The following is a 25,553-nucleotide window of genomic DNA, read 5'->3' as shown; positions in this document are numbered from 1 at the left end:
GAAAATTTATCATGATAATTATTCTTATATACAAGCATGTCATTATTTCACTAATTTCTTATTGCACCTATCACAGTGGCTCAGGCACTTTCATTGCAATAAATAAAATAAAATAAAAATAAATTAAAACACAAACCAGAACCAAATAAAAACATTTAATCAAATGCTAGCTGAAATAGAGGCACCTGCCATCCTCCCCTGAAGAGATAATGTTATCAACTCACTTTTATCTGTTTAAAAGCTTGATTTTTATTGGAAAGATATTTCCTATGGGCAATGGAACACTGATAATTCTTAAATATCTAATTTTGTGTAATGCAAAGCTTTTAAACAAAAATGTGGTACTTACAACTCAAAAGAAGCATGCACTAGCGCAGGGGTCGGCAACCTCTGGCACACGGCTCGCCAGGGTAAGCACCCTGGCAGGCCTGGCCAGTTTGTTTACCTGCCGCGTCAGCAGGTTCGGCGGACTGTGGCTCCCACTGTCCGCAGTTCGCTGTCCCAGGCCAATGGGGGTGGCAGGAAGTGGCGTGGGCGAGGGATGTGCTGGCCGCAGCTTCCCGCAGCCCCCATTGGTCTGGGACAGTGAACTGCGGCCAATGGGAGCCATCACCGCCTGAACCTGCCGATGCGGCAGGTAAACAAACTGGCCCAACCCGCCAGGGTGCTTATCCTGGCGAGCCGCATGCCAGAGGTCGCCAACCTCTGCACTAGTGGAAAGAACAGCAGTGTAGGAGCCTGAAATTGCTGAGGTCTAATCCTAGCCTTATCAGTGACTCACTCTGGCCTTGAGCAAGTCACAGAACCTCTGTGTGTCTCAATTTTCCCATCTGTAAAATGGGGTCAATAATCCCTCCCCACTTCACAGAGCTGTATTGAGGATAAATTATTTAATGATTCAGGTACTGACCAATGGTTATATTTTTAGTCAAGCTGGTTGAAACTTTACACATGAAAAGTTTTTTTGTGTCTATGTGTGAAAAAAATGGACTTTATTCAGCATTTAAAGTTTTTGTGAAAAATTGCAGACTTGTGGAATGTTTTGGTTTTTGCAAAGAGTTCAACAACATTTTAATTGATGGTTTTATAAAAAAAATTATCAAAATCATTTTGAAAATTTTCATTTGCCAAAAACCTGGCTTTCAATTAAAAGATATAGTTTTTAGTAAATGAAAACTTTTGAGAGAGATTTTGATAATGCTTTTGAAAATTTCCATAACAATAAAAGGTGTTGTGAAAAATCCATAAGAAACAAACAGATAACGGGTTCATTCTGAGCCTGGTGAAATGGAAACAACTTCAAAAACTTACATTATTTCATGAAATCACTTTCCCATCTTTTGACCAGCTATAAATTTTAGACTCTCCCCTGCCTTATTTTTAGAATGCCCCCTGACAATGCCGAATAATGCAAATGATGCTACAGAGGCTGGGTACAGCTCCTGTTGTCATTTCATATCAAAATACTTTTCCTTCTATTCTCATATAAGGGGTTTAATCCTACATACCTTGCATACTCGAAACTCCCATTGACTTCAGTGAGAGGTTTAGGTACACAAGCTAGGCAGGATCTGGCCCAAACTACCGTTGCTTTCTCTGATGTATTCAGCACTTAAATGGGTCTCCCACTCTGTGCCTAGTAAGGGCATATAAATTCATCTGGGAGGCACTTGTTAGAAGACTAGGACCCAATCTTATTCCTATTGATGTCAATGGAAAAACTCACATTAACTACAGAGTTGCGGAACTCAACCCTATCTTTGAATACATTGAGCCTGATTCCTCACTCCCTGGCAGCGAATGTAGTCTCAGAGTGAAGCTGGATCACATGCTAACCTTCTACGACCATCTGAAGAAGGTTGCTGCCAAGAATGAAGACAAGCATCAGCCTGGTCCAGAAACTGGCAAGCACAAGCTGGGGAGCATCACAACATGTTATGGACATCAGTGATGGCCCTTGTGTACTCCGTAGCCAAGTACTGTGCTCTGGTATGGACCAGAAGTTGCCATACACGACTTGTTGATGTCCAACTGAACAGTGCAATTCAGTGCATCACTGGAACCGTCAAGTCAACCCCAACGCCTTGGCTTCTGGTGCTGTCGCACATTACTTCCCCATCCATTTGCTGCAATGCTGCAACCCTTCGGGAATTTCAGAGGATTCTGGAAAATGAACACATTCCCATCCACCAGGACCTTAATAATGTCCCGCACCACTGCTTGAAGTCTCATAAGCCCTTTGGGATCCGCAGGTTTAACCTTTAACAATGCAGCTTCAACCCTGATGAAAGCCAAATGGAGTTTACAAGAAGTTACAAAAAAATATCTCGTAAAAGATCTGACACAGAGATCCCTGGCTTCAATCACCCATGAAGCTCCTGGGCAACCCTAAACCACATCCATACAACTATGGCAGATACTTGCTGCACAAATGGAAAATTAAAGACTCCCCAGTGTGTGACTGTGGTCACCCAGAACATATAAGAACTCAATGCCTGATTCACAAATACAAAGGAAGCATCACAGCAATACACTCTGCTACTCCAGACGCAATTATCTGGCTTAACCATCTGAATGTAAAACTATAGTTGTTGCTCTACCTTTACATCAGCCATATGAGGAAGAGAATGTAGTCCAGGGATCGGAAACCTCTGACACTCGGCTCACCAGGCTAAGGCCCCTGGCGGGCCAACCTGCCGCATCCACAAGTTCAGCTGATCACGGCTCCCACTAGCTGCGGTTTGCCACTCCAGGCCAATGGGGGCTGCAGGAAGTGGTGTGGGATGAGGGATGTGCTCTCCTTCCTGCCGCCCCAAAGGTTGCCAATTCCTGATGTAGTCATTTCTACCTGTGCACAGTAACAAATCAGCATCTTGCACCCATTTTGCACAGGTGGTGAGTAGTGGATAATCAGCCCTCTGTGTCTGGAAGCAAAGTTTTCTCATTCCAGGAGCCCTATCTTTTGAATTCACTCCCTTAGACTGTGACCCTAAGCAGCTTAGTATTTGAATAATTGTTTCTGTTTTGATCCCTTTTTTAATTTTCTGAAATTTAAGTGTGTGGCTGCTACAGCAAGAAGCAGTCCAGAAAGTATTTTTAAAAAAATTCTTGAAGAAAGGTGTGGCTGTTTAAGAGCTACAAATTCTACCAACAGAACGTGTCTATATCCCTTATCCTACTCAATTACCTAAATGTGAATAGATTTAGTTGTCTCCACCTGAATGGCTAATCAGAATTTCTTGTTCTATCCTGGCTTTTCTTAGAGCTTTCAACAAAAGACCTTGGAGTCATGTCATAAATAATATTTTTGATATTTTTGGGCAATATGACAAAAAGGTTTCTGGGACTCCAACTGCATTTAATAAACTAAGTGATAAAGTTAACAAGTAAGGCCCCATTCCTGCAAGCTTATCCTTGCTTTTTGATACCCCTCTTTCTCCATTTTTTAGCTCTGGGTATATTAATGCCACTCTCCAAATCAGATGAACTTTCACAGTTCACCACCTAGAGTCTTCATGCTGGAGTATCTCAACAGCCATTCTAAACATTCCTAGAACTTTTCTTTTCTTTCCCATCAACCCTGTGCTCATTGACAAATCATTGAGGCCTGGTCTACACTAGGACTTTAATTCGAATTTATCAGCGTTAATTCGAACTAACCGCTCAACCGTCCACACCAGGAAGCCATTTAATTCGAACTAGAGGGCTCTTTAGTTCGAATTTGGTACTCCACCCCGGCAGGTGGAGTAACGCTAAATTCGCACTTGCTAGCTCGAATTAGGCTTGGTGTGGATGCTAATCGAACTTAGCAGCTCCGGGAGCTATCCCACAGTGCACCACTCTGTTGACGCTCTGGACAGCAGTCCGAGCTTGGATTCTCTGGCCAGCCACACAGGAAATGACCCGCGAAAATTTGAATTCATTTTCCTGTCTGGGCGGTTTGAATCTGACGTTCTGGTTGCACATCGGGGCGAGCTCCGCAGCACCTGCAACGATGCAGAGCTCTCCAGCAGAGGAGTCCGGGCAATCCCAGACTAGAAAGAGGTCCCCAGCATGGACTGACCGGGAAGTCCAGGATCTGATCGCTGTGTGGGGCGAGGAGTCTGTGCTCTCGGAGCTGCGCTCCAACAAGCGGAACGCGAAGACCTTCGAGAAGGTCTCTAAAGCCATGAAAGACAAAGGATACAGCCGGGATGCGATGCAGTGCCGCGTGAAAGTGAAGGACCTAAGACAAGGGTATCAAAAGTCAGAGCGGCAAGCGGACGCTCCGGGCCCAGCCCCAGACATGCCGCTTCTACGAGGCACTGCATGCCATTCTAGGTGGGTCTGCCACCAGTGCCCCACCAGTGACGGTGGACTCCGAGGACGGAATAGTGTACCGGGACAGTTCCCCTCCTGTTCGCCGATGGGGAAGATGAGGAAGGGTCTTTAGAGGACGGCGCAGGCGACATCGAACCCACTCCCGCTTTCCCTGACAGCCAGGATCTCTTCATCACCCTCACAGAGATCCCCTACCAACCGTCCCGCCCGTTAACCAGGACTCGGAATCAGGGAAGGATCAGGCGGTAAGTGCTACAAACAGGGAAACATTTATTTTTTAAGAAACAGGGATTTATATAAAAATAGAAATACTATATAAACATTTTTAAATATGAAACTAAACAAACAGCAGGTCTACACAAACAGCAATGGAGCAATAGTCCTCTGGGGATATTTCAAAAAGCTCTCAGAGAGCAGCTGGAAAAGCCTCAGCAAGAGGTTTCTTGGGAGAGGTGCTTTATTGGGTGCTCCGTTGAAGCACACTCTTCCGCGCCATGCCATCCTCAGGTAGAGGGGACCATCGCCTCTACGAGCATGGCAGCGTAGGGTCCTGGTCTGTGCAGGGCTTCTATTAACATCCGCTCTCTCTGTGTGCGCCTGACACGCCTCAGGGTGATGTCGTTGTGGAAGTGCTGCATCTAATTAGTGGAATTAGTGTACTGTTACTATTGTGCATGGTAGACTTTTACTTTGCATAAGAATGACCCTCGCTTAACAGAGTTTTACTTTGCATAAGAATGACCCTCGCTTAACAGAGTTTTACTTTGCATAAGAATGACCTCGCTTAACAGCCACTTGTGGCAGGCCTCAGAGGAAAAGCATACAGGGTCTTTCCGTTCACTGGCGGGAGATGCCGATAACGCTCATCTTTTCTGCTTTGCACATTGCCTCCAGCAGGAGAGCACAGCTAAGCACTAACTGATAAGCACTCTGTACTGTAAGGCTTACCAGGACTTTGTGCAAGAGGGATGCAGCTGTCTCTCCTCGCTTGTGCGCTCTCCAGTGCAATGGCGCCGCCAATGAGAGCGTATTCCGAAATCTCGGACTAGTTCTGAGATCTCCTGAGACTTGGTTCCTCTTTGGTCTTGTTCACTGAAACTGACTAGACTGTGTTTACTGTTGGCAAACATGTATGTGTTCAAGGAAATCACCTACTTTTTCACATCACACAGCTTCGCTCCTTCCCGGACTGCCCGCCATCCCCTGCAGAGGCTGGCTCGGATTAGACGCAGAAAGAAAAAGACAAGGACGACATGTTCCAGGAACTGATGGCCAGCTCCAGAGCGGAGGCGGCAGAGCAGAGACAGTCGAGGAGAGCCTGTGTCAGCAGCATCGCACACACCTGGAACGGGAGGATAGGTGGCGGCAGGAAGACCAGCAGGCGACTCAAACGCTGCTTGGTCTAATGAGGAGCAAACGGACACGCTCCGGCGCCTTGTAGATGTTCTGCAAGACCGCAGTCAGGAGGAGAGAGCCCCCTGCAGTGCATCTGCAACCGCCCTCCAACGCCAAGAAGTCCTGTCCCCTCACCCAAAGTGACAAGACGGAGGCGGTAGGGGCCGTGAGAACTGTCCCTGCACCGCAGCACACCGATAATGTTAGAGACAACTGTCGCGCTGTAAATTTGTACAAGCTCTTTCTTTACAGCATCAACCAGTCCCAACTCCAAGTTCAAACCCCACTGTGTATTACATTATTAAAAGCGGTTTGGTGTTACTGACTGTTTCACACGTTTCTGGTGTCAGAAGACTTTCTGTTGTTCTGTGGGGTAATTGTAATGTCACTGCATAGCCCACAGTGCCATGCTACAGACTTGGCTGCAGGGTCAACTGCAGGGCACACACAGACTGCAGTCACTAGGCACCAGGGACAGTCTGTGTGGTGTATGCTGCCCGGTCTTTCCTTGAGGTGTATGCTTGTGCAGGGTCCTGGTGCCTGACATCCCGAATGTAAAGGCAGGCTTCCCTTCACATGCATTTGGACCGTAGTCACGATCCTCCCGGTGCCCGAGCCCCAAAAATAGACCTCATCCAGGGCAGATACTCACCCTTCCCCACCCCTCACCCTTCCAACGCCCAAACCCACAGCCGTCATGGTAACCCCTATCCAAGGACGGCACCCTCGCCCTTCCTGCAAACCCACCCATCAGTGCACACCTTAACCAGCACAGAATGCTTCCATGTTTCAACGAATAAACAGAAATGAAAAGTCAACGAAAGATTTATTATTAATTACTAAAACATGTCCTTAGTTTTAAAACGTCCTTGGGAAGTGGGGAAAACTTGGTTTATGATCAGGCTCTCTTAAAATCAAGTGGACAGTCACAGGTTACCCTGCTCTGCGAGGAAACTCGCTTTCAAAGCCTCCCTGATGCATATCGCTTCCCGCTGGGATATTCTCTCAGCACGGGTGTCTGGCTGATCGTAAACAGCAGCCAGGCGATTTGCCTCAACCTCCCAAGCGGCCAAAGGTCTCGCCCTTGCTCTCACAGAGATTGTGGAGCACACAGCAAGCAGCAATAACTACGGGATATTCTTTTCGCTGATGTCCGAGCGAGTCAGTAAGGTCCGCCATCTCCCTTGAGACGTCCGAAGCACACTCCACCACCATTCTGCACTTGCTCAGCCGGTAGTTGAAGAGTTCCTTTTCAGTGTCCAAGGCGCCTGTATAGGGCTTCATGAGCCAGGGCATTAGCGGGTAGGCCGGGTCCCCGAGGATCACTGTAGGCATCTGCACATCCCCAACCGTTATTTTGTGGTCCGGGAAGAAAGTGCCTGCCTGGAGGCGTCTAAACAGACCAGAGTTCCTGAACACGCGTCATGAACCTTGCCCGCCCACGACGTTGATGTTGGTAAAACGTCCCCTATGGTCCACCACAGCTTGCAGCACCATTGAAAAGTAGCCCTTTCGGTTAATGTACTCGCTGGCCTGGTGGGCTGGTGCCAGGATAGGGATGTGAGTCCCATCTATAGCCCCACCGCAGTTTGGGAATCCCATCGCGGCGAAGCCATCTATGATGGCCTGGACATTTCCGACAGTCACTACCTTTGAGAGCAGTTGCTCAACGATTGCGTGGGCTACTTGAATGACAGCAATCCCCACGGTAGATTTGCCCACGCCAAAGTGGTTCGCTACTGACCGGTAGCTGTCTGGCGTGCAAGTTTCCAGAGGGCTATGGCCACTCGCTTCTGCACAGTCAGGGCTGCTCGCATCCTTGTGTCCTGGCGCTTCAGGGCAGGGGACAGCAAGTCACACAGTTCAAGGAAAGTGTCCTTACGCATCCTGAAGTTTCGCAGCCACTCTGTGTCATCCCAGACCTGCAGCACTATGCGGTCCCACCAGTCTGTGCTTGTTTCCCGGGCCCAGAATCGCCGTTCCACACCATGAACTTGACCCATTGCCACCATGATCTCCACTGCCCGGCGTACCCTGCTTTGTGAGAGGTCTGCGCCACTCTCCTCACCGTGCTGCCGGAGCCTCCTCGCCCGGTTTCTCAGCATCTGACTGTGGAAGAGGTGGACGATAACGTGCGAGGAGTTGACAACGCCATAAGTGCAGCGATGATCGCAGCGGGCTCCATGCTCGCAGTGCTGTGGCGTCCGCGCTGTAACCGACCAGAGAAGGGCGCGAACAGATTTCCGCCGGCGCTTTCAAGGAAGAGAGGAGGCGGGATTGACGGTTCAATGACGACACATTTTTCCCCCCAGCATGCATTGGGGTGAAATCCCACAATTCCAATGGGCAGCGGGGAGTGCGGGAACTGTGGGATAGCTTCCCACAGTGCACCGCTTCCAAAGTCGAAGCTGGCCCCGTGAATGTGGACTCAGAAGTTCGAATTTGTGTATTTAGTATGGATACACAAATTCGACTTATTAAGGTCGAATCCACAAATTCGACTTAAGTAGATTCGAAATAGTCCTGTAGTGTAGACAAGCCCTGACTCAACTCCCATTGACCCATGTTAACCAACTCATCTGGGCCTGGACCCTTTAAATTCTTGTTACCTCCTGCAATAGTGCTACATTTCTCATCTCCCCTTAGCAAAGGCAGATTGCTAACCCTCCAGCTTCCTTCTTCTTTTCACTCTCTCACACTACAGAATTAAATATTTTCCATGCCCCTGTAGAGTTGGTAACATCATTCCATACATTTCAACTAAATCTCAGGTACTATTAGATCACAAATAATTTTTAAAGTATTTGTTCACTATCTAAGCTTCCAACTACAGCAGAAATCTGCTAACCAAATAAGTTTAACCTCTGTGCACAGAAAATGTATTCCTTTTAGAAGGTATTCAGAAAGAATAGCTTGCTTGTTTTAGGAGCTACTTTTGGTATAAAGACAAGATATTCATCTTAAAACTAACATGTTCCTTTAACAGATCAGTTTCCTCTTACATATACTTCTTGAAAATGGAGGAATTTTATTCCTTTGAAAGATTTACTGCATTATCAGGTATTTGTTTTAAAAGGTCTCACGTGTCAGCTGTAAGACACATTTCTTTATATTTGATTTCACTTTCATGTGTTTTGTTCTTTGTGTCATCTGTTAACACTGTTTTGATTAAAAAATATAAAAATAAAAATAAAAAGATACATAAAAAGGTTTCTTTGCCAGTCTGTGATTTTGTTTGGTGCATGGTAAATTCAGTAATTTAACAGACCTCTTATTTAGGCTGTTATATTTAAAGCTGGTTTAACTATAATAATAATCTTAGGTTTATATAGTCTGTGCTGTGATGATTATCAGAGTCTTTTCTCATTTTCTTCCAGGTCTTGGGTGTACATTTCAGGGATAGCAGCAGTGTATTCTCCTAGAAGACAGCAACCTGTTCTCTGTATGTATAAATATCTCCTGTCTGTGTGTTCCATTCTATGCATCCGAAGAAGTGAGCTTTAGCTCACGAAAGCTCATGCTGAAATAAATTTGTTAGTCTCTAAGGTGCCACAAGTACTCCTGTTTTTTTTGCGGATACAGACTAACACGGCTGCTACTCTGCAACCTGCCTCAGTTAGTTATAATTAGAGACAGGCCTAGTCTAGAAAACCAGACTTCCCAAAATCTGGGGAAAGTTTACATCTAGATCTGAATTTTATCCTTCTAGTAATGGGCCAAAACCAGAACCCAAATCCAAACAACCCTACTTCTGGGGAAAGTTGAAATTTTGATCTGAACTTTGTGATGTAGGCTGTTTTCTCTTTTTTGCAGAGTTGCTCCTACAGTTTAATCTGGTAGGAAATCTGTAGTTTGGAGATTGTGGGCCACATCCTTGAATCCAGCTGTGCTGCACTTGGAGTAGAAATTGGTGGGGGAGGAATGTGGCTCTAAACCACCCTTCTGCTCCTCTGATCCAGAGGCTGGTGGGGGGATTATCTCATCTTAATTTACACCCTGAAGTATACTGGCATTAACAGTCCCATACATACCTTCAGATACCATGGATCACAAGAAGCTCAAGCCACATTGCCAGCCCCTCCTCAAAGCACACCTTTTATATTGGAGCAGGGACCACAAATGGATGGTTTAGAACCACCTTTGTTGACTTTGTGACACCTGGGGATTCCCTTTTGCCGGAAAATTCCCAGTTAAAAACGGTTTCTAGGAGATTTACACTGAGCATTGCAAATCAACCACGAATCGGGGTGGCAGGGGTATCAAAGATCTGGCCCTGTTCATTTCTCTAAGGTCTAGTCCTGCAGACACTTACTATTAGGCATAACAGTTTACTATTCTAAAGCCTGCTCTACATACAGTTTTTGTATCAGCGTAACTATTTGAATTACGGGCAGGGGGTGATCTTTTTTCAAAATAGCTATACCAGTACAAATTGTAATGTGAATGAAATTATAAAGGTGCCATATTCCAGAAGAATTTATTCCCCTTTCCCATATGGGAACAGCTATACCAGTATAAAACACCTTCACTTTAATAGCTATACTGGTGTAAAGCACCTGTATACTAACATAACTGCGTATACAGTATGGGTGTCGGGGAAGAGGAGGAAGAGGGGCTGTACTGCTTTAACTAAATGTTTGTGTGTACATAAGCCCTAAATTATCCTAGTGATTATTCTTGGTGATGTTTATCAGATCTGATCCTTAGACTGTAAACCCTTCAGGACAGGGATCATGTCTTCTTTTGTACCTTGTACAGAGCTGAGCACCCTCTGGGCAACTAATATTAATAACTAAAATAAAATAAAGAAAATAATAGTTGTTTATAATACTACTATACTATTAATAGTAATAACGATAATAAATTAAATAATAATAGGGTGAAACGGGTCCTACACTACATTGCTATACCATTTTAAACCCAATTAATTGGCTATGATTTTCATTCTCCTTGATCTTAGTTGTTGCATCTTCTGAGAGTTATGGAAAGGTGGGGTAACTAACTTTTTCCAAAGGTTCCTTCTTCAACTCCCCTCAAGGAATATTAGAGACCAGACATTTTAGAGATAAATCCCCATACCACCACAGCGGAGTCCTGAGAGCTGGCCAGGAATGCGATTTATACTTGGGAGGGTAGAAGCCTCCCCACCTCACTGCCCTTTTGTGGGATTGGAAAGAAACTGCTGACTCGCTGAACATGTCTAATGCTCTGGCTTTCTATATAAGCCTGGGCCAGGGGGGCAAGATGCTGAGAGACTCCTGCGCAGGCAGACCCCACAAGGAACAACAGATGGAGGAGAAATGAATCCTCCCTAGAAGACAGTGAATGCTGCTGGTATATTAACAGGAGGGGACAGCCAGCAGTTTCATAGCCCAATAAACCAGCCCTTGTTTAAAGGTGCAGGCGGGGCAGGTTAACCTGCGGGACAGCAGCAGTAACATGCAGCTGTGTACGCGCTACACCCAGGAGGCCCAAGCCCCCTCTTCCGCCTCTCGTCTCCTCCAGGGGAACATTTCAAAAGCGCGATTCCGGTTTCCCGTGTTGCGTTGCGGGTTGGACTCGCTGGCTTGCCGTACTCCGGGCTAGAGCGTGGGGGCCTGTCTTGCTGCCGCTGCTGGCTGGTGCCGCCGCCTGTGGAACTTCCGCGCTCGCGGGATTCGAAACGCCACAATGGCTCAGAACGTTCAGAATGTGACATTGTCTCTGACGCTGCCCATCACCTGCCACATTTGCCTGGGAAAGGTAATGGAGCTGCTGCTGGGCAAAGCGAGCGGGGGCAGGGGGAGCCGGCTTGCACCTCCTCCCCCGAATGTGCTCGGGGGCTGGGGCGGGGGATGTTCACCGCGAGGGGGGAGGTGCTGCTCTAAGGAGCCTGGCAACAAGTGCAGCCATGATCAGGGATTGGGCATGTGTCTGGATTTAGTGTTGTCCCTTTAAACAGTCTCCAGCTGCTAAAGTGGCGCCGGAGAGAGACGGAGGGAAAAAGTTGGGGATGGGTGGTTATGCCAAGGCGGGGGGGAGAAGACCGATCCACGCTGTGTGGTGTTTGCCGAGCCGGGATCGTGACTAGTGGCGTTTTGTTGCTAGCAATTTGTATTGCCACCTTTCGGATTATGGGAAACGTGCCCTGCGCTTGTTAAAAGAAATATTTCCAGCGCTGCGAGTTAACAGAGAGTGAGGGAAATGGCCCTTTGGATGAGTATCTGGCTCCCAGACACGGTTTATCCGTCCCCCTGAATGTGGATAAAAAGGCTTTTTCTTGCGTGTCTGTTGAGGTATTAGGACGCTTTAGAGTGGCGAGTAATGTGTTCTTTAAGGCTGGGAACTGCATGTTAAAGAATGACTGGAACAAACATTTTTCAGGTGCTGGATGTGGAACAGAGTAGATCAAACAATGTGGAGCCAAATTCTAGTCCATGCAGCTGAAAAATGTTCCATTTTCCTAATTGAAGTTCTCTTGGGCCAGAATCTCTTCCCTTGACCCTCAAGACTGGGGAGGGTTACTGCTGAAAGTTGGCATATTTCTTCAAGAACTCATTTTCATGACTGGTTGCTTCCCAAATTCACTTTTTCTACTTCTTCTCCATCCCAAAATAAATAAGACTTCATGAAGAGAGACTACCACTAGGAAATAAATAGTTTTTGTGCTCAGGACTCTGATGCTTGTTGGTTAGTGTGTGTGTGTGTGGGGGGGTCCCCTTTTCTAAATGACAATGATGTTTTTGCAAGGTGTCAGGAGGAGGAGATGTCTGACACACAAAGTAGGTACAGCATAGAGTAGCCGTGTTCTTGAGCCGCATGCAGCTCTTTTACAGTTAAAGTGTGGCTCATGGAGACCCCCTCCCCATTCTCTGCCTAACAGTCAGGGGTGGGGGGAGCTTCAAACTTCTGCCCTGTGGTGAGATGTGGGACTAGGTGCTTCTGCCCTGCAGGGAAGGGAGCCTAAAGAGAGGTAGAGGTGTGTGTGTGTGTCACACACACCTTGGTGCAGGTGTGTCTGAAAATTATTGTATACAGCTCGGAGAGTCAGTAAGTTTGGACACTCCTGGCATAGGGGATGCCCATACTCCAACTGCTCACACTTGTTAAGTGTCTCAATTCTGATCTGGAGGGAGAAGAGAGTAGTTCATTCAGTATCTATGCTAGCTATTCATTTCTTGCTTTTTCTGCTGAGATTCAATAAGGTCTTGTTGGTCTTATGGTCTTGCTTCTGATTCTATGGATACCTGCTTGCAATTAACTGGAGGAGACCATAAACAAATTTGTAGGCTGTGGTACAGAATGGCTTTTCTCCAAAATCTGCACTTTATTCTTTAGAACAGGGGTTCTCAAACTTTTTTTTTTTCCTCATGGGACCACTTGAAAATTGCTGAGAGTCTCGGAGGACCACTTAATGATCTTTCCAAATATTGTTTGTACCGTTAGCTAACTATTGTAAAGCACTTTGAATAAAAGTGCTATATTAAAAAAACTTAATTTTTTTGTTCTACAGATAAAAGCACACAAGTCATATTTTAATATCGATAGTCTTACCTTTCTCATGTGACAGATATGCCCTCTCTTCCCTGCTGTGGCAGCCCCCGAGCTGGGGCTGGGAAGGAGGGGAGGGAGGTCTCTCACCTGCCACAGAGCTGAGGCTGGGAAGGAGGGCTGTTTCTCCCTGGCAGCTGGAGCTGGGGAAAGTCGCCTCTTTCTCTGGCCACCACAGCCCCGCATATCCCAAATTCCCCCCACTTCCTCTTCTCACCCCACTGCTCCCTCCCACCTACCGCTTATACTCTTTCCCCGCCCCCCCGACCACCACTTCACATGTATGTCTTCTCCAGGGTCCAGGCACCTAATTAGTGGAGACATGCCTGTGTGGCTCCACTAATTAGGTGGATGGCCCTTCATTCTCTCGTGTGCGGCCGCTCAGGCGCTCACCTTAGAGGGAACTATCCGCGGACCACCTGAATGGAGCTCGCAGACCACTGGTGGTCCATGGACCACAGTGTGAAAACCTTTTGCTTTAGAATCTTTCCACAATATGTTAAGTTCAGTACATCTTACATCAAGATAAATGTGTTGACATTATAAATGGACCTGGTAGTAACTCCTGTGGTGGAGGATGTTCAATTGTTTGTAACTTTACCAAACTTTAGCCATTCTGGGTGAAATTTTCCATACTAAATGTTGGCTCTTAGCTGATTTTTTTTGGAAAACTTTTCAACAAAACACGTTCAGAACCAAGAACAAGATTAAGGGGAAAATATGTTCTTTTGCTACTGTAGTATAAATTCTTACAGTTGTTTTTTGTTGAAAAGTTCTTGTGCCTGCATGCTTTTGAGCACGTGCTTGAAATTTGGCAGGGGACTCACCCTGGAGTCAGAGAGGTGCCTTTTGCTGTCCCATGAAAATTGTGCAGGGTTTGGATGGTATGTGATAAATAAGACATGGAGCCACACATTCAGTGGTGAAGGTAAAAAGAAATACTGAATGAATAGCTACTCATTAACTGAACGCCATCCGTTCTGTGCACTGAGTGAGGCAGAAGTCCTGTGGGGAATAAATAGTGTGTGACCAAGTAATTAAAGATTGAATCATATATATGCACAGGGGGTGGGGTAAGAAATGAATTAAAATTGTACAAGTGACTTTAATTCTGGAATTTCATGAATTTTGAATACCTGACATTGCAACCTTAATATTGTTTTAATCTGAATGTTATAGTATATTTAAGTGTGTTTTTATTTTATTTTAACGGTGAGCTCTCTGGGTCATGGGCTGTCTCTTTGTTCTGTGTTTGTACAGTGCCTAGTACAATGGGGTCTTTGGACTAAGGCTCTGAGATGCTACAGTTATACTGTGTATTGATGATTCTTGAATGTATTGCCAGCTGCCCTACTTCAGCTCTTGAAGACTTCATCCTGTTTTCTTAACCACCCTTCTTAAAGAATACTGTGCATTACTCCTTCCGTTTTATTTCTTCTGTATTGACAAGGCATCCGGAACATGGTTTCCATTTTTATTATCTGAAGGGTTGACAGCTTACTTGGGCTCAATCCTGCACTCATTGAAGTCTCCAATAAGTTTGCCCTGAACTTCTGAAGATATGACCAATGGCCTCAGTACATTTGCTACTCAGCTAATTTTTTGTTAATAAATAAATAACTGAATAAATATTCAAACACATTGTTGCTGTAAGAAAGCAGTGTGTTAAACAAACCTTAATTAAGCAACTGCTTAACTGATTAGCCATACGTGTTTCTTAGGGTTCTTTTTAATTTTGATTGCTTAACTAAAGAAAAGAACTCAAGAGTTGCATTTAGCTTTGTAGAGTTTTGTTAAATATTCTTAACAGCAACTAATAGTATAGGATATAAGAAAACAAAAAATTGTATTGGACTGTGACTAAGTCATCAAAAGCTAGAAAATTGGCGGATATTGATTCACATTCTCAAGATCAAATCACAATAGAAAATAACACTTGTACTCAATCACTAGCTTGAGACGATGATGTTTAGATTTTTTGATTGAATTCCTCAGATTGGAGCCCCTCACTTGGTTATCAACTCTGGTGTTGCTAACACAAGAGGGGAATGCTGGGGGGACAATCCAAAGCTAAAGCACAAGGCAATTTGGTCAGTTGCTTTCATGCCATTTCACCAAGATCTCCTTCCCGATGGCTCTATGGTGGTCAACCATTCTAACCTACTTTCCCACAAATTATATTAGCCCCAGAATCTGACTAATCCTCCTAAATGTCTAGCACAGGGGTCTCAAACTCAAATGACCACGAGGGCCACATGAGGACTAGTTAATTGGCCCGAGGGCCGCATCACTGACACACACCCCCTCGCTGCCCCCGGCCCTGCCCCCACTCCACCCCTTTCATGAGGCCCCTCCCCTGCCTCCATTCCAACCCCTTCCCCGAAGTCTCCACCCCAACTCCACTTCCTCCCTGACCCCAGAGGGTGCAGGAGGGGTGTGGCGGAGGCTCAGGGCAGGGAGTGCAGGAGGTGTGCAGGGTGCGGCAGGGAGTTGGGGTGTAGGGTACAAGAGGGGTGAGGGGTCCAGGGTGAAGCAGGGGGCTCAGGGCAGGGAGTCGGGCTGTGGGGTGCAGGAGGGAGGGAGTGCGGGGTGTGGCAATGGGTTGGGGTTCAGGCAGGGGGCTCAGGATTCAGAAGGTCTGGGAAGCAGCAGGGGGTTGGGTTGTGGGGTGCAGCAGGGGGCTCAGGGCAGGGGGTTGAGGTTCAGGCAGGGGGCTCAGGGCAAGGAGTTGGGGGCAGGGGTTGGGGTGCAGGGGGCTCAGGGCAGGGGGTAGGGGTGTGGGATGCAGCAGGGGGCTCAGGGCAGGGGGTTGGGAGGCGGGGTGCAGGAGGGCTCCGTACCTAGGGCGGCTCCGGGGTGGCCCCGGCAAGCAGCTGGAACCATGTCCCTGCGGCCCCTGGGGGAGGAGGGACGCAGGGCTCCATGTGCTGTTTGCCGCTCCTCCAGGTACCTCCCCCGAAGCTCCCATTGGCTGCGGTTCCCCGTTCCAGGCCAATGGAAGTTGCTGGGAGGGGGGGGCGGTGCCTGGAATCAGGGCAATACACAGAGCCCTGTGCTCTCCCCTCCCGCCGCAGGGATGTGATGCCAGCCGCTTCAGGGAGTGGCGCAGGGCTCGAGGGGGGCAATCTGCTGTGGTATGCCCCCACCAGGGCCGGCTTTAGGAAGTGCGGGGCCCACTTCGAACATTTTCGGCGGGGCCCCGGCAGGGATGACTGGAAAAAAAAAAAAGTGTGAAGAAGAAAAAAAAAAAAAAAAAGCCTTTCATTTCTTAGCAACCAGTTCCCTATAAAAAGTTCTGCCACAGTATGTATTTTTTGTACCAATAGGGTTACCATACGTCCGTATTTTCCTCCCGGATGGCGATTTAAGAACCAAAAAGCCTGACATGTCCGGGAAAATACAGATGTATGTTAACCCTACCTAAAGTTCTTTTTTAAAAAGATGGGCCTGAACTAGAAATGAGCTCCACCACTCCCTGAGGGTGTGCTAGGGTGCACATATGTGGGCCCCAGCTGCTCCCTGCCCACCTCATTGAAGCAGGTGTGCAGGGTTACTGCCCTGGGAACTGCAGGGCACCAGTGGACGTGGGGCTGGCTGGAGGTTGGGGTGGGAGGGGGCTGGAGGTAGGGTCTGGCTGCAGGCTGGGCAAGGGGTGTGGGGCAGGCTGGAGACGGGGTGTGGGGTGGGCTGGCTGGCTTCAGGCAGGGGGGTGCGGCAGGGGTTGGCTGGAGACAGGGCAGGGGGTGCAGAGCTGGTGCGGGCAGGGCAGGCGGTGCGGCAGGAGACAGGGCAGGGCTGGCTGGAGACAGGGGCTGGTGCAGGGCTGGCTGGAGACGGGGGCTGGTGTGGGCCAGGCAGGGGGTGCGGGGCTGGTGCGGGTAGGGGGTGCAGCAGGGGTTGGCTGCGGGCAGCTGGTGCAGGTACAGGGGGTACAGCCCATCCTGTATGGTGAGTGCCCCCTCCTCCTCCCTCCCCCACCAGGGTAGCAGCAGCAGCCTGGGGCTCAGGGGCTATTTAAAGGGCCCGGGGCTCCCCTGCTTCCACTGCCCCAGCCCTGTAAATAGCCGCAGGAGCCCTGGGGAAGTGGCGGGTCTCTGGGGGCTATTTAAATGACCAGGCAGCAGAGGCAGCTGGAGTCCACCCCCCGGATACCCCAGGGCTCTGGGGGCTATTTAAAGAGCCTGGGGCTCCCCTGCTTCTACCGCTCCAGCCCTTTAAATAGCTGAGGGAGCCCTGGGGAAGTGGTGTGGCTTCGGCAGCTATTTAAAGGACCGGGGCAGCAGAGGCAGCTGGAGCCCCAGCCCTTTAAATAGCCCCCGGAGCCCCCTGCTACCCCAGGGCTCTGGGGGTAATTAAAGGGCCCAGGGCTCCCCTTCTTCTGCCGCCCCAGCCCTTTAAATAGCCACGGGAACCCTGGGGAAGCGATGGGGCTCCGGTGGCTATTTAAAGGGCCAGGGCGGTAGAAGCGACGGGAGCCCCAAACTTTTTTAATAGCCCCCACAGCCCTACCCCAGGGCTCCAGCAGTGGTGCTCTGGTGGCAATTTAAAGGACCTGTGGCTCCAGTCCCTGCTGGGAGCCCCAGGCCTTTTAAATTGCCCCCTGGGGAAGCTGGGCCACCCTGGTACAGCGCACTGGCTTTTGCCGGTACGCCGTACTGGGGTTTGGGCACGGGGCCCTCTTAGGGGCGGGGCCCGATTCAGGGGAATTGGTTGAATTGGCCTAAAGCCGGCCCTGTCCCACCCCTGGCCTGGAGGTAGGCTGGGGGGGCGCGGGGCGCTTGGTGGGCCGCAGGAAATAGCCCCACGGGCCATGTGTTTGAGACCCCTGGTCTAGCATATATTCCTACATTTATGATAGACTGTATAGACTGAGTGCAGTTCAAAAGGCTTGTACACTTGATCTGTATTCATGTCTGTATGAAACAATTAACTAGGGTAGAGACTTGTACTGCAGTGTTCTGCAATCTCAGTTAACAAACTTGTTCAGTTTCAAAGCTACTGTAGGACAATCTTGATTGGAACTAGTTGCAAAACAAGGACACACACACCGTAACTCGGTGACAACCTTTAAAGTACATACACAAACATGTATACTTCCTACTAATTAGATATCCAGTTTCAGGAAGTGGTCAATTGATTTGGGTCGTAATCCAAGGGAAAATCTGTGGGCCGCTTATCACCAGATCTTTTCTCCAACGTCAGCAGCTTTCAGCTCAGTTATTGTTCACAGCGGAAGTTAATGCTGCAAATGCAGGTGAAGCAAAGGACAGACACAACTATAGTCTTCCTCGCATACTAGCGGGCAACCCAAATTGCTGGAAAATAGACAGAGACAGTTAAAGGTACATATCCCGCATAGTTACTTGATGTCACCAGAAGACTCCCAGGTGGCCAGCCCAGGATCTCAGTCGTCTCCCTTCCAGGTGTCTTCAGCTTTCGGGAAACAGTGTGCTGCAGGAGATGGCCATTTTCTCCCATTTCTGCTGGGTTTTCAGCTTGGTTCCTCTTCTTGGAGATGCTGGTGTAGATCAATCAGATGTTGATCCAGGCCTCTGGACATTTTGAATCTTCGGCAACCAAATTGAGAGGTATCCTCTCTCCCTGTATAGTCATCACCTTTTGAGTTCTTGCAGCTAGGACTGGAATTTTCCAGTCTCTTTGTCCAGTACATCTTCTCACACCAGCTTGTGTAAGACAAGTTAGGCCATAGCTGTTGCTACAACCATCTTGGGACATACTGGGAACACCAGCTAAATTGCTTCAGTCAGCAACTTACCTCTGTAAATTGCTTTCCATGGGCCCCTCTGCCTGCTGAGCATCGTTTGGCCACCTTTGCAGTTATGCTTGCTCAAGTTGCAGTTTCTACATCAGTGTTCTGCTAGCTGCTAAAATGTTCAGTTTAAAGTTCATATAGTTATACAAAGAGCCTCTATATTCTTTGCTCTCTTAATTTGTTTTAGCAGTCCATTGCATAATGCAAAATCATGGCAGAACAGCTGTATAGCTTTTCCATTTCTGTTCTTGTTTTAACAACAATGATGGGGCCTCTTTTATATGAATGAGTTGACACTGTGCATTATTAATCAAACAGTTGCATTTCTGGTTATTCCACTCTGTGATCAAGTGTCCTTATAAACACAATTTTTGGTTTCAGTTCCTTTTATTTGCTCCCTCTTTCAGCACAGGTATATTTCACTGACTTGGTAGTTTTAAGCATGCTTGAGTGCAGACATTAGCTCTACTTGTTCACTTTGTCACTAAGCTTAGAAATCAGTATGATTTCTCCCTAATAGGATTGCTCATGAGATAAACCCTGTCCTTAAAGATTACAATATTTTGCCCAAACCTGTATCACTTATAGTCGACTTCTCTTTATGTGTATAACTTCTTTTAATCAGAATATTAGAGTCCATCCAGTTCCCTGTTTTTCAATACTGCATCTGGAAACATCATGTATTTTAATGTTTCGTATTCATGTTTTGTTCATTTAAAGACAGGGAAACCCCCCCCTCCCCCAACGTCTCACCAGTTGTTCTTGTGAAAAGCTGCTCTAAGTTTCCTCAAGCTATCTGAAAAAATCATGCCTGTTAGACCTGGAGTTTTTTGTCTGATCCCTCTGTCCTGTCTCTTCTAAACAGCCTTGTTGCCTGCAAAATTCATAACGGTGACTCAGACTTTAGGGCCTTAATTGCTACACTGGTTTCAAAGTGACATGAATGTGCACAGGATAAGAAACTTCCAGTTAGCTGTACAAAAAGCCTGTCTGATAAGGTAATTAACAGACATTTTGCATGAAAGAATAGTACAGTGTTTCTCAAACTGGGGTCGCCGCTTGTGTAGGGAAAGCCCCTGGTGGGCCAGGCTGGTTTGTTTATCTGCCCTGTCCGCAGGTCCGGCCGATCACGGCTCCCAGTGGATGCAGTTCACCGCTCCAGGCCAATGGGAGCCGCAGGAAGCGGTGTGGGCTGAGGGACTTACTGGCCGCCGCTTCCAGCAGTCCCCATTGGCCTGGAGCGGCAAACCGTGGCCAGTGGGAGCTGCAATCGGCCGGACATGCAGACATGGCAGGTAAACAAACTGGCCTGGCCCGCCAGGGGCTTTCCCTACACAAGCGGCCTCCCCAGTTTGAAAAACACCTAGAATAGTAGGATCACCTCTCTCTCTCTCAGTCCTACCCAGATAAGCTACATTTAAAAAAACAAAAAAATTATTGAACAGATTGAGCAACTGGACCTCTGCCCAATGAGGTTTAAGCCACACGTTGTATTTGAATTATACATTTTAACAATGCCAAATAGTGTTACACAAACAATGTTTTTGGATAACATCTTGATATTGTAATAGAGCTTTTATTGTTGCATATATCACTTTGTTTAGATATCAAAGAACTTCTAAAAAAAACCCTGAAATGAAAGCAGTGTTAAATCAGCAGCACAATGCCCTAGACGGTACTAAAATGTAACTTGATGTTTTGTTTAAGATACTGTGATCTGAATGTTGACTCTAAGTGTGCTCCCACTTCAGGATTTTGATATCTTGAGATCTTGAAATGAATCTTGCTTGTGTGTGTGTGTGCATGTATAATATTTTTTTTTATTATTGTGCTCTACTGTTTTTAGTTTTCAGTCTTTGATAGCTGTGCAACCATTCTAAGGCTGCTTCTGATGAGAAGGAATAGAGGTGTATTAACAGGAGTGTTGTATCTAAGACACAGGAGGTAAATGTCCCACTCTACTTGGCACTGGTGAGACCTCAGCTGGAGTACTGTGTCCAGTTCTGGGCACCACACTTTAGGAGAGATGTGGATAAATTAGAGAGAGAGTCCAGATGAGAGCAACAAAAAATGGCTTAGATTAGAACATCTGACCTATGAGGAAAGTTTTTAAAAAAAAAAAAAAATCCAACTGGGCATATTTAGCGTTGAGAAAAGAAGATTGAGGGGGGAACCTGTTAAATCTTCAAATATGTTAAGAGCTGTTATAAAGAAGGTACTGATCAATTGTTCTCCTTGACCACTGGAGATAGGACAAGAAGTAATGGGCTTAATATGCAGGAAAGAAAATTTTAGGTTAGATATTAGGAAAAACTTTCTAACTGTAAGGGTAGTTAAGATCTGGAATAGGCTTCCAGGTTGGGGAATCCCCATTACAGGAGGTTTTTAAGAACAGGTTGGACAAACACCTGTCAGGGTTTGTCTAGGCCAGGGATCGGCAACCTTTCAGAAGTGGTGTGTCGAGTCTTCATTTATTCACTCTAATTTAAGGTTTCGCGTGCCAGTAATACATTTTAATGTTTTTAGAAGGTCTCTTTCTATAAGTCTATAATATATAACTAAACTATTGTTGTATGTAAAGTACATAAGGTTTTTAAAATGTTTAAGAAGCTTTATTTAAAATTAATTAAAATGCAGAGCCCTCTGGACCAGTGGCCAGGACCCGGGCAGCGTGATTCCCACTGAAAGTCAGCTTGCGTGCCGCCTTCGGCATGCATGTCATAGGTTGCCTACCCCTGGTCTAGGCTTATTTGGTCCTGCCTCCGTGCAGAGCGCTGGAGATGATGTCCTCTCGCAGTCCTTGCCAGACCTATGTTCTGTGATTCTATGAAAGCAAAAAAAAACCTACTCTTCTGGCTAATCGGTGGGGAAAATAAGGTAAGACTGTTCGTAAAGAGATGTACTAAGCAACCAGAGTACTTTTAAAATTAAGATTCATGATTTTAGAACTTTTATTGTAACCAAGGATTCATAGGGCTGGTTTAAATACAATCTGGAACCAAAATAACTAAATTAGTTTTAAGACACAAGGTGGGTTAGGTGATATCTTTCATTGGACCAGCTTCTTTTGGTGAAAGAGGCAGGCTCTCAAGCTCCACAGAGCTCTTCTTCAGGCCTGGGCTAATAAATTGGTCCAGTGAAAAATATTACTGTCTAATATCCTGGGACCAACAACACTGCAAACAATGGGATACATCAGTTTAACATTTCTTTGGTGCAAGTTTGTATATGGATACTTCAATCACATAATTCAGCTTAAAATAATTTAATTGAATAATGAAAATAAATTAAGTTTAAATGGCAAATGACCCTCTTAATCTGAAATCAGTGTCTACATTTTAAAGGTGTGAATTAAAATAATTTGATTATTTGAATTCCACTTTGTTCATAGGCAGGTCATTAGGCTTTCAGGAGTGTCATTTTGGAAGTTCTTAAAACAATATTAATCCTGTAATACAACAGGGACATGTGAGGTGAATTGGTGGATGGACTGACAGTATTGGGGCTTGATTCTATTCCATCTGTGTCCATTGTTTTCAGTTTGTGTAGGATTGAGTTTATAGGTATGATTACTACAAAACACATCCAGTCTGGCTTTCAAATAAATTACTGGCTATCCTCTTTCTTTTCTCTTTCTTTTCTTTTCATTCTCCCCTCTCCCACATTTCCATCTGTGTTATGACTTCCTTCTTAATGCAGCCAAGGAAAACATTGTGACAATTAACAGTTTTATTTAAAAAGGTACCATGTTTCTTGTTTTGTTTGAACTTTGGTTTTAATTATTTCCTACCTGAGGCATTTTAGTACCTAAAGCAATATCTAGTGTTATTTGTCTATTTCCAAAGTAGATATTTTGGATGGGGAGATAGAGGGTGATTTTATTTTGTTTTTTGTGTTTTTACTGTTATGTGAGTTGAAAGTCGTCTTAGAAGCATAGGAATCAGAGCTGGGTTTGAGATTTGAGAGCATGAATTAATTTTCTGAAATATAGCCTCACTTTCTGTAACAGGTAAATGTTGTAGTGAAGTGCAGAATCTTCCTTGCATAGTTGGTTTTGAATCCTGATGCCTGTTTGTTTCCAAACAGAATTGAAATTAATCAGAGAGAGAGTGTGAAATGTTGTTTTTTAGTAATATTTTCTAAACACTTATTACTGTAAACCTGGTACTTTGTTGCCTTGGATGGGAAAACATAAACATCTTGTTGAACTCGATGCATTTGTGATCCAAGAATTTAAGTGAATTTTTTTACGTAAATGTTCATGTTGCATAAGCTTTCAGTTAGCCACCCTGTGCTATTTTGCAGTGTATTGCACACCGGTATCACACCTTTAGAAAGAGTAATGGGTTGGTGATCCCTGGACCCACTAGTTGAAATCCCAGATGGGTAGATTTAGCTCCTCATTCTTCCAAACAGACTGTGCAGGTGAGACCTTAATCCTAGATACTCCAGTGGCAGTTCTTGCAAGAACATGGGTTTGACTTGTGCCAAAAACCTTCCCTATTCCCTCCGTGTGTGAATCTGTTGTTGCTTGTCTCTAGGTGATCCTTGACCTAGACATGCATCTGACGAAGTGGGTATTCACCCACAAAAGCTCATGCTCCAAAACGTCTGTTAGTCTATAAGGTGCCACAAGACTCTCTGCTGCTTTTACAGATCCAGACTAACACGGCTACCCCTCTGATACTTGACCTAGACGTGGCTGCATTTCAGTGGGGCTATCTGCATATTAGTTTATGAAGTTCTTTTGGGAGTCACTTTGAATGAAAGATACCATACAATGTATGTGAAATATGCCCTTTGGATTTAACAGTAAAAATGGATCAAATATCTCCTGAATGACAGTAGTAATATATAATAGACTAAAACCAAATAAACTGAAAGTAACTTTAAAATATTTTACAATCTTTTTTTGAAAAAGGTCCGCCATCCGGTCATCTGTGTCAACAACCACGTGTTCTGCTCCATTTGTATTGATGTGTGGTTGAAGAACAATAGTCAGTGTCCGGCTTGCAGGATCCCTATCACCCCTGACAATCCCTGCAAGGAGATTATAGGTAAGGGCCTGTTAGCCACTGAAATAATGTTCCAATATTTGCTCACAGATGAGACTCTTCCTTGGTGAAAACATGCCCTAATGTTTTCCCTACTGTTTCTTAGGCACGTTTGGAATAATGATTTATAGATATGGGCCAACACGTTTTAAAACACGACTAAACGGGTGATCTGACTCTTCAATGTGCTTCAGTGGGCTTCAATAACTGTCTTTGAAAGTGTTGGCCAGAGACTGTAGTTGTTGTATGTGGACAGAGTCATTGTACATCCTGCCTATGTATTGCGACCCCCTAACCCAAGGAGGAATGCCAACTAGTTCTATACAGAGGCTGACTAGACACTTTTTTTTTTTTTTTTTCTGAAAAATTCTCCTGAAGTTGAGTGTGAGTTGCAAAATTTGAAGGAAGGACCTGCACTTCCCAGAGTTTGGTAACATTCTCATCTGGGTTTTTTGTTGAGACTCATCTCTACATGTTTAAATATTTAACAAGTGTACTTAATAAATAAAGTAGGCTTGATTACTAACCCTCTCTCAAAATGAGCCATCTTTCTAGGTAATTGTAGGTTTGATTTCCCCTTCCCCAGTGGAATCTAGCGGTACAGTTTTCTTTAAAACAAAAATAGGAGTCTAAAGTCACATGGAGAAAAATGATGTATTTTACTAATTTTGGATTGAAAAACAAACCCAGTAATAATACCAGTGGCACCGTAGAGACTAACAAATTTATTTGAGCATTAGCTTTCTCTTACTTAATTGGCCTCTCAGAGTTGGCAAGACAACTCCCACCTTTTCATGGTGTGTGTGTGTGTGTGTGTGTGTGTATATCTCTTCAATATATGTTCCATTCTATGCATCCGAAGAAGTGGGCTGTAGCCCACGAAAGCTTATGCTCAAATACATTTGTTAGTCTCTAAGGTGCCACAAGTACTCCTGTTCTTTTTGCGGATACAGACTAACACGGCTGCTACTCTGAAACCAGTAATAATACTGTTTATCTTGCATTGCTGTAGGAGGAACAAGTGAAAGTGAGCCCATATTTAGTCCTACAGTCAGAAAACATCTTCGTAAAACCAGACTTGAACTGCTCCACAAAGAATATGAGGTAACAGCAAAGATAACTTCCAGATGAACAGCTTTTAACCTTATCTTGTTACGTACAACTCTTCTCTTTAATTTCTATACTTTCTTTTTAAGAAAAGTTTCATTTTGAATACACACTAAAACTCAAATTTATCTCCTAATCTTAATTTGGGTTTGTGTAGATTTAAGATTAGGACATAATTTGAATTTGTGTGGATTCATCTCCTAATCTAGATTTCAAGGTGAGAGTTTCAGAAGAACTTGGCATCGGAGCTTACCCTGCTCCCACTGAAGTCAATAGGAGCTTTATTATTAACTTAGTGAGAGCAGGGTTTAGGCTGAGGCCAAGCACTTAAAAAATCCTGCCCGTAGACTTTAGTCCCTTCCCCACATGCACAC

At 45.7% G+C, this 25,553-nt stretch overlaps 1 protein-coding gene across 2 annotated transcripts in view; it reads left to right on the top strand.

Annotated features, from left to right (window-relative positions):
- Positions 1-11,124: 11,124 nt before the first annotated feature.
- OBI1 (ORC ubiquitin ligase 1) overlaps positions 11,125-25,553 on the top strand; it is a 31,992-nt gene continuing 17,563 nt past the window's right edge. The window contains exons 1-3 of one of the 2 annotated variants that reach the window (XM_039510943.1): positions 11,125-11,457; positions 23,940-24,075; positions 25,085-25,176. In XM_039510943.1, coding sequence (XP_039366877.1) covers positions 11,386-11,457; positions 23,940-24,075; positions 25,085-25,176 — 300 coding nt within the window. In that variant the 5' untranslated portion in view covers positions 11,125-11,385. Of the gene's footprint in view, positions 11,458-21,655; positions 21,896-23,939; positions 24,076-25,084; positions 25,177-25,553 lie in introns of those variants that run through there. The other variant, XM_039510947.1, reaches the window with a different exon arrangement.

This window comes from Mauremys reevesii, linkage group 1, assembly GCF_016161935.1.
Source record: "Mauremys reevesii isolate NIE-2019 linkage group 1, ASM1616193v1, whole genome shotgun sequence".
NCBI lineage: Eukaryota > Metazoa > Chordata > Testudines > Geoemydidae > Mauremys > Mauremys reevesii.
This window is presented reverse-complemented; position numbering and strand designations above follow the sequence as displayed.